The sequence below is a fragment of the Labrus bergylta genome, chromosome 8 (genome assembly GCF_963930695.1).
Source record: "Labrus bergylta chromosome 8, fLabBer1.1, whole genome shotgun sequence".
Classification (NCBI taxonomy): Eukaryota; Metazoa; Chordata; class Actinopteri; order Labriformes; family Labridae; genus Labrus; species Labrus bergylta.
This window is the reverse complement of record NC_089202.1, coordinates 3,970,181-3,984,691: the sequence shown is the minus strand read 5'-3', so window position 1 is coordinate 3,984,691 and position 14,511 is coordinate 3,970,181. Positions and strand designations below refer to the sequence as shown.

The 14,511-nt window shown below is 42.7% G+C and overlaps 1 protein-coding gene across 1 annotated transcript in view; it reads left to right on the top strand.

Annotated features, from left to right (window-relative positions):
- znf407 (zinc finger protein 407) overlaps positions 1-14,511 on the top strand; it is a 158,296-nt gene that overhangs the window by 66,064 nt on the left and 77,721 nt on the right. The window contains exon 5 of the mRNA XM_065957650.1: positions 4,132-4,206. Within this exon, the coding sequence (XP_065813722.1) occupies positions 4,132-4,206 (75 nt within the window). The remainder of the gene's footprint in view (positions 1-4,131; positions 4,207-14,511) is intronic.

The window sequence follows — 14,511 nt, the reverse complement described above, 5'->3', positions numbered from 1 at the left end:
CACATCCATTAATTGATGTTCAGATACCACATTTGCTTCTAAATACAAATTTTTGATACCTAGACTTTATTATAGGTCGATGCAGAGTACCCTTCCTATACTAGTGCGATAAAAACATCCATGGAAAACCCAAGCCTTTTTACAGTTCCATAACAAAGCTATAGAGTTATTCTGTTTTTGTATTTTGAATCTGCTGCAGGTTCATATTTGGGATCTAGTGTTTGGATTCAGTATTGCGTTACAGTGTTGCAGAAGCATAAAACACCTGATTTGTGAATAAACGGCTGGAACTTCATGTACACACACACACACACACACACACACACACACACACACACACACACACACACACACACACACACACACACACACATCACTGTGTGTTCCTACTGCTCAGTGGCTGAACGACTTTGCCCACAATTCCACCTTGATGCGTCATCAACTGGAAACAGGTCAAACAGGGGTGTTAAATTCTGCCTTGATCTTGTATAAGGGGTTACAGAGTGCTGATATTTTAGTATTGGCTCATATTAAACTCTTAGTAATCACCACACTGTTGTTGTTTGTTTGTCAATTTTTTGGCGTTATTGCCAATATACATTATTGCTTTTAGGCAGTGTCATAGGCCCACACAGCTTCTAGTATCAGTGTAGGCCGCCAGTATTGGTATCAAAATAACTTATCATGACATCATAAAAACTTGACTTCATTGCTCCTGATAGCTTGTAGTATGAGTGCAGAAGTGTCAGGATTAAGATTAACAAGACGGTCACTCGTTCTATTTGACTTTATAAGGTCGATTATTAAAAACCGACGTATCAACGGATAGCAACTAAAGTTTGTAAAGTATGTCAAGTTTAACCTGAATCTTTTCCAGCATGCCTTTTGCACAGCTCTGGGGAATGGGGTGTGCGTGACGTGAGGGGTGTTGGGGTACGGTGCGTCTAAGCTGAGCGTTGCTCACGGCCTTTTTCTTAGATCTCCCATCCCTTCCGGACCTGTAGATGGGCCTATCCAGGAACACCATTAGGCAAATGAAGTTGTTTGTATCAAATATTGACATGTTATCTCTTCATCATCGGGCGGCGGGGGGGGGGGGGGGGGGGGGGGGGGGGGGGGGGGGGGGAGAGAAAGATTGTAACTGTGGGTAATTGAGCCGTGTCTCCCCTGCTTATCGGTAAAGCTCCGGCACGTCACGGACCTAACGAGCTGTGGCGCGCCGATTAGTCTGAAGGGAAAGTCGAACGTGAAACACCAGAGCCTCCGTCTTTCTTTTTCCTTTTCTTTTTTATCATATCTGCAATGGATATTATGAGCCTCCCTGGAGGGCAGAGGCACAGCCTTATTAGTTCAATTCATGGGGGGGAAGAGAATTGATATGGATGAATGGCATGTTAAAGTATCCCTTTGTTACAATAACCATCAAGGCTGATGGTCCGGGCTGATGATGCAGCCCTAGGCAGCAGGAAGACAAGCTGAGGCCTTGACCTGGATGGTGGAGGATGCACACACACCAAGGGCAGGGGGCTGATTACACACTGCCTTAAACAAATGGATTTGCCCCTTTAACATTTAGATATGGGATCTTTCTGTGTGTTGGTGTGTGTGTGTGTGTGTGTGTGTACACATGAGAGATGGGCTACTTGTGGATGTCTGTTTCTGTGAGTAAGGACTGTCATTTGTCTGAATTTCTATCAGTCTATATTTCTCTCTGTGTGTTTGACGTCTGCTTGTTTTTCTTCTAAACATTGTAAGGAATGGTGAATTAGATATTCATAGCTAATTAGAAATGTGTTATCATCACCATTTGTGTGCAAAATGGGTATTCAGATTTTTCCATTTGTTGATACTTATTTGAATCTGTGCATGCTGTTATTTAGCATTTCAGTGAATATAACCTCCCAGTTATACGTGTGTGTGTGTGTGTGTGTGTGTGTGTGTGTGTGTGTGTGTGTGTGTGTGTGTGTGTGTGTGTGTGTGTGTGTGTGTGTGTGTGTGCGCAGTCTGTGCCAGGTGTCTCCACAGGGCATTACCCATCTTGCACTCGTGCCACTCTGAGAATAATCTTGTAAAAAAAAAGCGGGCGAGATGAGAATCTCACAACATGCCAGTTTGATTTGTACCCCTCGCTATCAAAGAATGCTAATTAAAATCATATTTTGCATATGTCTTGTCTTTCATGCGCATATGCAAATTGCCCCTGTTGCCTTTCAGCACTCTGTAATTAGGTTTATGAAGGACAGCTGTAATACATAATTAACAGAAATGTTTGCAAGCTTCTTTTTTCCCCGCGTCTAAACACGACGACTTAAACAAGCACGCATGAAGTGTTTGGAGGCCGTTCTTTTCTCTCAAATGTATTGATTAATTATTTTACCCCGCCCTCTCAGAAATGTCTTAATTATGCTGGTTGTTTATTTATAGATGATGCCGTCAGTCAGAGACAGCTTCCAGTGGGCCTGAGCAGCTCAGCATTTTGATCTTGCCATTCTCCCTGATTGGACTTTACAAGATTTAGTCTTACTGTTGCTCCCAGTTAAACTTGGGGGCAACATTCTGGACGGCTGGATGGATTGAGTTAGAGAGGATTGAGAAAATGTAGAGTGATGATAGTGGGGCAAAACAGCGGAACATGTTTGAATATTTATATGGTGGTCTTAGTTAGAGCGGGCCTCAGGGGCCTCTATGACGGCCGGGACTCTGGGGGCCATGATGGGATGGAGGAACACAGCCGAGCGTGTGTGAGTCCAGACGTCGGAGGTTGAGAAGGGGCGAAAGCTGACATGGTGACATAAATGGTGAAATAATTATGCTTTTGCTTCATGAAAGAATGACTCCTAATGTTAGGAGAAAAAGGCCCAGACGGGCTTGCCTGGAGAGAAAAACAGAATAATGATCGACTTGGAAGAAACTAAAGTGAAAACCTCCATAAGAGGGGGGAAAAAAAAGAAGAAAATGGGAGGAGCTACACGGAGGAGGATCTGAGCGTGTGCAGTGACAGTGCCAACCGCATGGCTGTTGCTTCATCTCCCTCGGCCTCTTTCATGTAGCTCCATCCTCAGCGCTCAGATGTGGTCATTGTCTCTCAGCTGCACAATAATGGGAAGTGATGGGTGCTAAATGAAAAGGCCAGGGGATGAAAACACTGGTGAAGCAGCTTGGATGTCAGAGTAGTTAGTCCTGTCATCCGTTCATTATGTTTTCAGATGCTGTTTAAGAGACGCAGTAAACTCAGGGCCCTCGACAAAGTCGGGACATTGTGGTCACCCTCTATGCGTTGTACCCGGGTATTTCTGACTGCGTGTTGCGTGCAGCTGCATGCATTGAATCGTTGCACGTGTGTACATACTTGTTTGACACATTGATGTTCAACATGTGGAACTCTTTGGCTTCATTCTCACTCTGGTGTCTGACCCAAAAAGGTGCCTGTTAAACAAACATCATCAAACTTTATACTCCTCATGTGGTGCAGCACTTTTATATATTTAATAAAAGTGTCTGTTTAGCAGGTCTGTCATCTATTATAAGAACAATAGTTCTTCCACCCAAAAGCTGTTTGACAGATTGCATTTGAAAACTCAATGTCAGATTGGTTTTCCTGAAGTAAAAAAAACACAAAAAAAGACGACTTACCAAAACAAAGACAGCATCTCTTCTGTTTTACTGTTCAATGTTAACTGTAATTCATTCATTTCATTACACATGATTGCAGGCTGTCTTCCAGTTTCACATCCTCCCGCCCTTCTCTTCTAATCATTGAAAGACTTTTTTTGTTCTGCACACATGTTTGTGGTGATGCGTTTAAGCTTCAAATTCTCTCAAAATAAGCAGCAGAAGAACAAACACAATGGTCCAACTCCTCTGGAAAACTCTCTTCATATGTGTTGTTCTTTGACTCTATCAATCATGGACGTAGTCAGAGTGACGTCGCACCATTGTTTTTTTTAGTGGGCCATTATGAAGCCTGACATTGGTGGTCACCATATTAGGAACGCTGTCTCTACCTTTTCAAGCAAATTTAGAAACAATCGAAGAGACGGAGCTGTTCCAGACGTTGTCGTCTTGTGTGTTGTAGCTTGATATATTTGCTCTTTGATTAACCCAGGTTCTCTGTTTTTGTGTTTTTTGTAGATGGGCCTTTGTGATGAAGAAGCACCTCAGCACCCACATGCTGGGAAAACATGGAGTCGGCCAGCGTAAAGAGAGGTAAATAAAACACTACTGCACCTTTAGCCCTTCAACCTGAAACCTGCTGTACAGTCCAAAAAGGAAACACACGTTTTCAAATTCAAATACATTTCCCCCCATCCTGATTCTTCACTGTCAAGTGTGTAAGCGTGTTTTCAGGAGACTACAGTTAAAGCTTCAGCATGCCAATTAATTCTAGATTTTCAAGGATTACTCTCACAACCCATGTGGAGGTCTGCGAGTTATTTAGAAAAGAAAAAGAAAAAAAAACTCCCCACTAATTACAGTAAATTTCAAGTTAAATATAACTCGAGATCCTCCCTTTCCCTAATGAGTTAAATGGCTTTCACTCAGTCCGTCTGTCTCAGTCTCTTGCTTACATCCCTTTTTTCTGTCAAACTTTATCTTCCTCCCTCCCTCATCTTACTTTCGGCTCTCCCTCTTGAATTAAGGATGAATGATGTTTCTTTTACCATTTTAGTCTGCGTATGCGGGCGTGTGTGTGTGTGTGTGTCTTTCGGTGTATGTGTAATGTCTCCCGCTTGGCCCTGTCTATCAGAAGCAGAGCCCTGCTGTCAGTGTGTGAGTTGTGTATGCATGTGAAAGAGAAAGATGAGGAGATGAAGTTGTGAAGCCCCCCGCTCCCTCCCTCCAGCCCCCCCACCCTGACAAGCCAAAACGAGACGCTAAACACCTCTCAATCTGTCAAGTGAGCTGCTAAAATAGAAACAGACCCGCTTTTTCATTACTGCGCAACCAAAATTGATACTTTTGACAACATGTGGTATTAGAAATGACAAGTGGCTTCAGATATGGAAGTGAGCAGCCCGACCAGATGCCTCTCCATCTCTCACACGTTATCCACTAAATTCCTACTGTCAGCTGTTCATCTGCATTAGATGGAAACAAATTCTAATATCCTCAACTGTGTCAACTTTCTGTTTCGACACATTTTTTATTTATTTTTGGCCGCTATTTATCCGAGGATAGCTGACAGAGCTCCATACAATGCTTTAGCAACATTACTTGAATACTCACTTGGTTAAGACTTGAACATAAAACCTTCTCGGTCGAACATACACGTTTTCTATCTGGCATTTAAAAGAGAAACCGATCCGCAAAAGAATACTCGGGGAACAAAAACAACTTGTGTTGGCTTCTTTTGCTTTCCTATGTCTCCCCATAGACAAAGTCAACACCTTTCCTGTTAAACGGGCATAGTTAACTAAAAAAAAGGAAACAGGGACCTGTGATGTGAAATAGTTAAGGCACAAAGCCTTGATGACAGTATTCACCTGAGATAATCAAATACCAATAAGTGTTTAAACAACTCTGGTCAAACAATTCCTGTTTCGGGCGCATGTAGCCTAGTGGTTATGTTGTGCTCCCCATGCACAGAGGCTGTAGTCCTTGTCACGGTGGCCGTGGGTTTGAAACCGACCTCGGCAAATAAAGGCAAAAAAAATATGTCCTGCTTTATTTTGCTCAAACTTCATTTGGAACTTAATCATTGATTGGCCAGTAATGTTTCAACTACAACTCTCTCAGTCCGTGGTGTGTGGTGAAGTTCTGCGGTTGTATTGGACAGAGTCTGCAGGCAACATATCAGAATTCATTTGTACAATGCGAGGCCAACTGCAATGACACGAGGTATTTACGAGCTTTACAGACAACAGCACAGTGTTGAATGCAGAAGTGAACGAGCTAACATTACTTGATGTGCTTCTCTTTTTACAAACCAACACAGTAGAAACACTTTTATATGAAGGATGTAACATTAAACCATGTTTGCCAACAACAATACCCAGGAGAGAAGAGCATGTTTAAAGCTGAAAAAGTTGTTTTTTGAATATCACCCGTGGTAATGAAGTTTTACCGAAATTCTTAAGATCACTTATTTTCTGCAACTTTCTATATTCCAAATAGATCCTCGAAGGAAGCTCTTCTGCTCAGACCATAAACAATTTCCATTAAATATCTTCCTCAGTTTTGCATTGTTGGCGTCGTACCTACAATGAACAGAACAAGCAGTGCTGCAGGCCGGTTCAGATCACTCTCTAGCTGTCATAGGTGCGCTCTGGCCCTTATTCTACCTTTTATGATCCATGTGTTTTACACTCTTAATTACAAGCAGACTTCATCTGGTTACAATGCAAAATATCATGGATGTTTTTTTAATCATGAGCCAATTCAGGGTGACAAATCCAAACACATTTGACACTTGTGCGACAAAATGACTTTCACATTAACGCAGACCAGCAACCAATGGCCAATCACCATGATTGGCCAAACCGTGGAAATGCACTCAGTGTAATACGGCTCAGTGTCCAGTCTCTCTGCTCAGCCATAGAGCATTATTCCACACATCATTGTTACATCACACACGCATTCACATGGAAGTACTATACATAATGTCACTCCATGTTTTATACACCTGTTTAAAGTTAAAGTCATGCATAAACACAAACTGTACATTAACATTCTTGCAAACTGTCATCAAAAAGGAAGATTCCTCCATCCCTTTTTTTTATTACACTTGTTCATGCACACTTAAACACATGCCTGCCGTACATACGTGCACGAGCACACACACCGCCTTGCACTAGAGGGAGGACAGCCACAAGGTTTGTTCTATTTAAACCTGTAAAACACGGTGTCATCATTTTCCTGACAGTCCTGCAGACAGAATTTATCTCATCATTAATTAACCATCATATTTCCAACACAGTGCAGCTTAATTAGCACAAGGTCATTGGGGAGGGCTTATTAAGTGGAACAAATTTGGGCAAGTGTAAAAGAGAGGAGGCAGAGGACGCAGGAGAAAAGAGGAGGAGGAGGAGACAGAGGGGAGAGGGAGAGAGGTGGGATGAAAAAGAGATGGCTAGTGAGAGGAGATAGAAGGTAGAAAGGAGGAAGGAAAAGGAGAACGAGAGGGAGTGTGTGTGTGTGTGTGTGAGTGGTTTGGTCCGACGTGACAGTGCCGGTTTTAAAGATTGATAACTGCACTGGTTTTGAACGCCCAGACCTGAAGACTAGGGCGATAGCTGAAGGAGAGAGAGAGACAGGGGTAGGGAGAGGATGGGGAAACATGTGAGTGGGGCATCTGAGCTGGCAACTGGGGACCAGTGGAGGGGGGGCGGGGGGTGAGGGGATGGGGTGGGCAGGGGAGGGTTGAGAGGCAACAGAGGTTGTTTGGGGGAGCCAATTGCAAACATATGCTGGCTGGCAGGCGGTAGAGAGATGGATTGCAGTGGGACAGTGTCAGAGAGGCAGTTTCATCACCATCTCTCCCCTGTTCACCTGATATTTTTAGAACACTGGGGAGATCTGTTAGTCAAAGGAAGAGAGGAGGAGGAGGAGGTGAAGCAGGAGGAGGAGGAGACTTGACTTGCCGTAGGTAACGCCAGGCTCCACTTAGCCAAATCTGTCAGGGGGGATCAAACGCTAGGTTATTTTGGGAGGGGTCTGTGAGGAGTCTCAACACTCTGTGTTTTAAGGAGCTAATAGTGTGGACAATTTTTTGTCTTAAATATTATTTTTTGGTCAATCAGCCCAAACCTTTTTGGACCACATGGGAACATGTGTCCCCATTTGACCTTTTCTAAGCAGTCAAAGGCAGTGAGTAGGGTTGGGATTCAGTAGTAGTATTTACCTCTTCTCAGTGCTGTCCAACATTGTCCCGCTGTCTTCTTTTAAACAAAAATTAAAGTAGCAGCCAATGATGTGTTTGAGAGATGAGCAAAATACTCCGGCATTACCTGGTAACCCAAAAACATTTAAGCTAGTCTGCCTTTGCTCACTGTCGCCATCAAAGCCAAATAAAAACCCTCTTCCTTTTGCTTTCTAACCTGCATCTTTTCTTGTCATATTAGGCTACTTGAAGCATCCATGTGTGTTTTTAAGTGTGGATAAAAAAACCTAGTCAGCACAAAAAGAGCATACAAGACACATGATATTAATATCAGGTTAACCATGTACACACCATATCTTTTTCTCTTGTATGTTTTTCCATATCAACAGTCTCCACTATAGTGATGTAGGAAATGACGGTCCACTCTGGTCAGATGACTGGCTTTAAATATAAGGCTAATTTTAGCCATGTATACGTACATCTCTGTAACCCCAGTGGGGAAGAAGAATCACAGGGGAGAATGCAAGAGATGACAGACTCCAACTATCTGACAGGTTCAGGGTGAGAGAGAGAGAGAGAGAGAGATAGCTGAACTGTTATAAAGTGACACAACTGGGTCTTCGTCTCAGTCACACCACCACTCCTCACTGCAGGCACTGAGCCGAGATGAGGGCTTTTTGTCCTTTTTGTCTGCCTTACGTGTGTGTGTATTCTCGTGGTTGTATACTTATGAGGACCATATGTCCTCACAGGTTGACATAAACCCAGCTTGTATGTGTGTGGGTGTTTTCTTTTTTTTTTTTTTTTACAATGATCTCAAAAGGGTTTATTGTAACATTTTTCATCCCGCCTCTGAAATATGATAAGAAGTTGTCACTTTTGTTATCACCCACTTGTAATGTGATTCAGAGTTGAATTATCCCTGTTCCTCTGCACATTTCCATCTAAATTTATAATCTCCCTTATTTAGTTAATGGATGCGCAGTGTGAGACAGCCTAGAGGGAAAAAGCTTGTATAGTCTCCAGAATCTGTTCAAGCATTCCCACTAGTTAGACTTTATTGATTTTGATGGAGTGTTGCGCATCAAGAATGCTTTTCCTGCTCATTCACAAGAGAACAGTATTGTAAAACTTAAACAGGATGCAGCCTTTATTTCTGAATGTGCTCTTTTTCAACTCCAGCAGAGAAGACTCACCCCTGAGGAGAAAGAGGGGGAATCAATTGTGTTACTTCTTTTGAGTAAGATTGAAACACTTTGAGAAACATCTAAGACTGATGTGAAAGATGTTGTGGTTGTACATGAGTGAGAGACTGCATGTCTATGTTATTATGTTGTTTTCTATCATCTGAACCAAAAAAACATATTTTACTTAGCAGTCGAGTTGTTTTTCTGCTACTTCAATCTTCACATTTTAATCTACAGTACTATTTCAACCTTGGAGTGTGTCTCAGTGTGCGTTATGTGTGTGTATATGTGTGTGTGATCCCTGCTGGTTCAGTGGGTCTACAGGCACCTAAACCAACACTTCAACAACAAGGGAGGGGCTTGAGAGCCTGACTGACAGCGGCGACCTTGGCTCAATTGCTCGTAATTAGTTCTTTAAAAGCAGGGCGCCAAAAGACAACTGACCTGTCTCACATACCTGTTTTCATAGGTAATTGTTAAAATGCCTGCTATTTTCACGCTTGTAATAATAAACTTCTTGAACTAATAAGCTCATCACTCTTGAAACAGGAGTGCTGACAGCCCAGAAGAAAGATCTATTTGTTTTAGTGGAGGGGGAAAAGTCACGACTCAAGCAGCCGAAGAGAATGTCTTCAGTGTTTTTTTGGGGGAGATGTCTGATTGCTTAAATCTGCTCACAGTTTGGCTAAAGTGCTGTTGCTGTTTGTTCCACTGTGTTACTGTATGCCTGAGCCAAGAACGCTGGTGCTTAAATCCATCAGAGAAAAAAAACGAAAAACCAGGTGAAAAGGCATGAACACAGGTCCAGGAATAGCTAGCATGATGCATGCAGCGCAGGTGGGATGACTCACAAAATGTAGAGAGGGATATTCAGAGCATCTGCTATTACGTGACTGCAGTGAGGTGATGGTGGAAATTGACTGTCTTTTGAAAGTAAATACACAATTTGGACTGAAACTGTCAAAGGTGAAACCATGTTTTTCTAAGTATTTAGAACCTCCATTAGCGTCCATAGTGTCATTTTTCATAGGTTTGACATGGTAAAAAAGTCTGTTGTGAGTTAAATCAGATGATAAAAACAAGATATTAAAGTCCGATATGCAACTTTCAGGGCAGATCAAAACAATGCTCTTTTTTCCGACACACCTGCTTCATCCCTCAGCCCCCCCTCCCCTCCTGCTTCAGTAGCAGGGTTCAGTAAGGCAGAGACCGCAGCAGAAGAGTGCTTAGAGACATGTGAAAACAAGATTCTGGCGTTTACTATAGCAGGGGGGGTCAAAATCAAAAGACAAAACTGAGAATGACACCATGTTGCTGCTGAATTCATGCAGTCCCCCTGCAGTGCCAAACCATCCACTCTTCATCAACAGGCACAAGTGTATCTTCAGAGTTTATATTTGTCAGGACCCACTCTGATTTCTTCATATACTACAGTATAATGTCACGTCAGTCAGCAGTCTCTCTCACTCTAAGATATCATTAATCAGATGTTTGATCAATGAACAACTTCTGATTGTTGGCCACATGTTACCATAGTAAACTCTGTCTACATTGTGACTCATTAGAAGGATATATAGGTCCAATGATCATGTGAGAGAAGCCCCGACTTAATTTCAACTTATTTACACAATATTCAATTTGCCACCTCGCCGTCTGTGTCGCAAATTTCCTCTGCCTCCAAAATGTACCAACGACCGGGTCAGAGTTTGCTTAGCACAGATTTTCCCATCAGGTTTGTTCTCAAGCTTTTCATGGGAAATAGCATACGCCAGTTTCAGGCCCAGTTTTGTTGGATTGCGACGGTTATAAATGAGAACCCAGTGAACAACAAACCCAGAGGGAGTTTTAATTCACTCTTTTATAGGAAGGCTTTACTCAATACATCTACATAGGGTATATTGGCTTTTGCTGTATTAATATTCATAACATTGTATATCATGATATTAAAATTTGATATTTACATATGAAATTGTATTAAATAAAAAATCTGGCTTAACACACCAGTGTACCAAAATTCCAACACCGCATTTTTCCTGCCCTTCCACATGGCAGAAGTGATGTATATTCGTTGCTGTGGTGGGTTGCATCACTGTGCCAGGGGCCCAGCTCGGCTGAGCGGGCATCTGGCTTTGCTGCGCCAGGCTCTGGGCTTGCAGCCGCGTCCCAGCATGCCGTGCAGCACGGCCATATTGCCCGTGCACCGAGGGCTGGGGCAGTCCAGGCCTGACGGGTGGAGCAGGGGCGGAAGAGCCCTGCGTGGAGTCAGCATGGTGGCAATATGGAGCACACGGAGCAGGCAGGGGTCAAATCACACAAAAACCACCAGTGTGTGTGTGTGAGTGTGTGTGAGTGAGGAAAAAGAGAGTTAGCAGTGAGATAGGGAGATACAGAGTAGATAAAGACAACCACTAATTCATTAGAATAAATCCTTCCCCTTAATTATTGATAATGAATCTGCTCTTTAATCTTTCTCTTTCTTCCTCCCCTTATCTGCTTGTGTCAGCACTTTGCCTCTCTGGCTTGGTGTTGGGTGGTAAGGCCTCGCTTTCAGCCACCCAAGGGCAGCAGTCAATAACATCCCGTGCTGCTGGTGCTGTAAGCAGGAATGTCATCAGCAGCATAGAGAAGAAGCAGCGGAAAATATATTCACTTCTATGTAGCAAGGAGATATAACTCACTGTGGGACATTTAAATATCTTAAACCCTTTAGAAAAGGGTACTTTCACCTTTGAAATCTGTTTTGTGTGTCAACTCACTTCAGTGATACTGAAGCAAGATCACTAGAACCGCTGACCGACACACACACACGCACACGCACACGCACACACACACACACACACACACACACACACACACACACACACACACGCACACACGCACACACGCACACACACGCACACAAGTGATCAATGCAGTGTAGAAATCTCATTGCAACATCAGCGGGATGTTTTTTGTGTGCTTGCACTCATGAAGTCCCACTTTCCCAGAGGTCTCTGCTGCTCCGCGTAAACCCGGCGTGGTACTGGCACGGCCCCTGGCGACCCCTAGCTCACCTTTGTGTTTGCTGGCTGCTTGTTTGAACAGGAGCCAGCGGACAGCGCCTTTGCTGTTTACCCTACTCAATATTTCATGGAGAATGAACAACTCGCCGAGTGAGGGATCGCGTTAATATTGCTGTTAAAATTAAGCGATAATTAAAATTTGTTAGTTTAAAAGCCATTGCAGTCTATAAAAGTTTGATTACTGGAAAATTAGGTGCATTAAGTTTTTATGGGTTGGCCCGTGCTATCGCTTGGGAACGATTTTTATGCACTTGTCATGGGCATATGGTGCAGAAGTGTGTGTGTGTGTGTGTGTGTGTGTGTGTGTGTGTGTGTGTGTGTGTGTGTGTGTGTGTGTGTGTGTGTGTGTGTGTGTGTGTGTGTGTGTGTGTGTGTGTCTATAGAGTGGGGGTAGGTTCTCTGTAAAGCTGACACAGTTTAGTATAAAAATCTCCTCCCATGTGGTCTTACACATCATTATTTAAAGCTCAGTACTACCGAGGCCTGGGTCGAACATCTATGGCAAAATGCTAATTCTAAATGTGAACCTGTGTGAGAGGTCAGACGTCATGACTGTCTTCTCTACTTCACGGTCATGCAGTGACGGTGATCTCACGTCAACACCACTACGAAGGATGTGAGTCACTTTCGATCACTCTTATGGTCCAGCTCAGTGTTTCATGTTGCTTTGGGGTCCCATCAGCTCGTATTACTTATAATATTGTAAGTAAGCGTCAGACAGCTCGTCCCAGAGTTGTGAGCCACTCATCATGTCAGAGCAGCGTGACCTTGACTTGTGGAATAAATCTGCCGCCGTACTTCGTCTCCTCACACCAGCGTCTACCTCACCTCGGCCGCCCACCTCCCAACAGCCCCTCCAGCATTTGAAGTTTTTCTCTCCCTGAGAATGATGTCACCCAGCGCCGAAACCCAAGTGACATTACTCAACCAGACAAGAACGGAGAATGTGCACAGTTCACCTTCATATTCATTTCACATCCCCGTGGCACCAAACCAGGCAGTTACACAGCGACACGATTGTGTGGCTAACTGTTGACAGCGGTTTGGACATTATGCACCGTGGGACTGTGGAAAAAAAACTGGGCTGTTGCCAGCCTGTTTTTCTTTTCTATTGAAACATCAGACTGTCATGGTAGAAATGGATGTTGCCAGGCATCACTAATGAGCCAATTAATCAATGAATTAGCTGAGCAGCGATTAAATTAATGCGAGCTGGACGGGCGAGCGGCAGTCGTGGATATATCCTGGGGAAGGTGATTAACACACACACACACAGAACAGGCAGCGATCAACAAGGCCTCTATTAAGTTGGACAACTTCCTGAACTTTTCTCTTTTTTTTAGCTAAAAATAGATCGGCTTAATTCACTTTGTTTAATGTGGACCCGAGAAATGTTATCATGTTTTCCCATGTGGTTACACTGCATCACTAATAAGCTGAAGTGATTGAGATGTTCTTACTTATGGTCTCATATTTTTTGATTATGTGACATAATGAGAATAATTTCCCTTTTATTAAAAAAACTCGCCCTTGTTTAATTTCTGTATTGTATGTTTTGTTTAATGTCATGAATAAAAAAAGGATGTAAGTTACACATACTTTAGAAATGATGGAAACATTTAACTTTTCTTTTTTTTTTAAAAGGTGTGGCCTAAGTGCTCTCACATAAAGCAGCAGAATGGTCCATACATCTTAAGCACTTTATGGCCACACAAAAATAAAGTTTGCTGTACTAAAAAATTCTTAGATCAAAAATTCCACAATCATACTCAAAACTAATTCTCACAATTAAAGATGATTTAAAGAAATACATTCCCCCTACTGCCCATTCAAGGAAATCATTTAGAACTTAAATCTGGCTGATGTTGGTATGTCCATACATAAATACTTAAACCTGTGATATACAGCTTGCTTTTATGTGTCATCTTATGTCACATCTCAAGGTAGGGGGTAAGGGGACTGTGGAGGGAACAGTTTTGACCAGGCTTTAGGTCCTTGGCCTCTTAAGGTTCTCTAGGAAAATAAAGAACAGACTCAGTTCACAGAAATAAATGGCAGAATTTATTGGATAATCTTTAGAAAGTATTTTGCACTTTTGAACTCTTATCTCCCACTTTCAGTAAGATTTCCTTTTCAACATCTGTTTGTATAAAAACCTGAAGTAAACATGGACCTAAAACAATTATTATGAATTCATTGATATGGCGTTGAAAAGCAACAGCACATATGGGGACGAATGAGTGGGGATGATTTGAGGCAGCAGGTTGATGGTCAGAGTGGTTTGTCTCCCAACCATCGACTTCTTAACTTCATGTCAGCTGAGCTGAACCAGCAGCTCACTTCTTCACTTCAATGCAACTTGTATAAGAAAAAAATACAATTCCTCTGCCAACTGAGCGATTTGAACAATAACTTTTGATTCAAATAAAAAGCCAGATTTGTT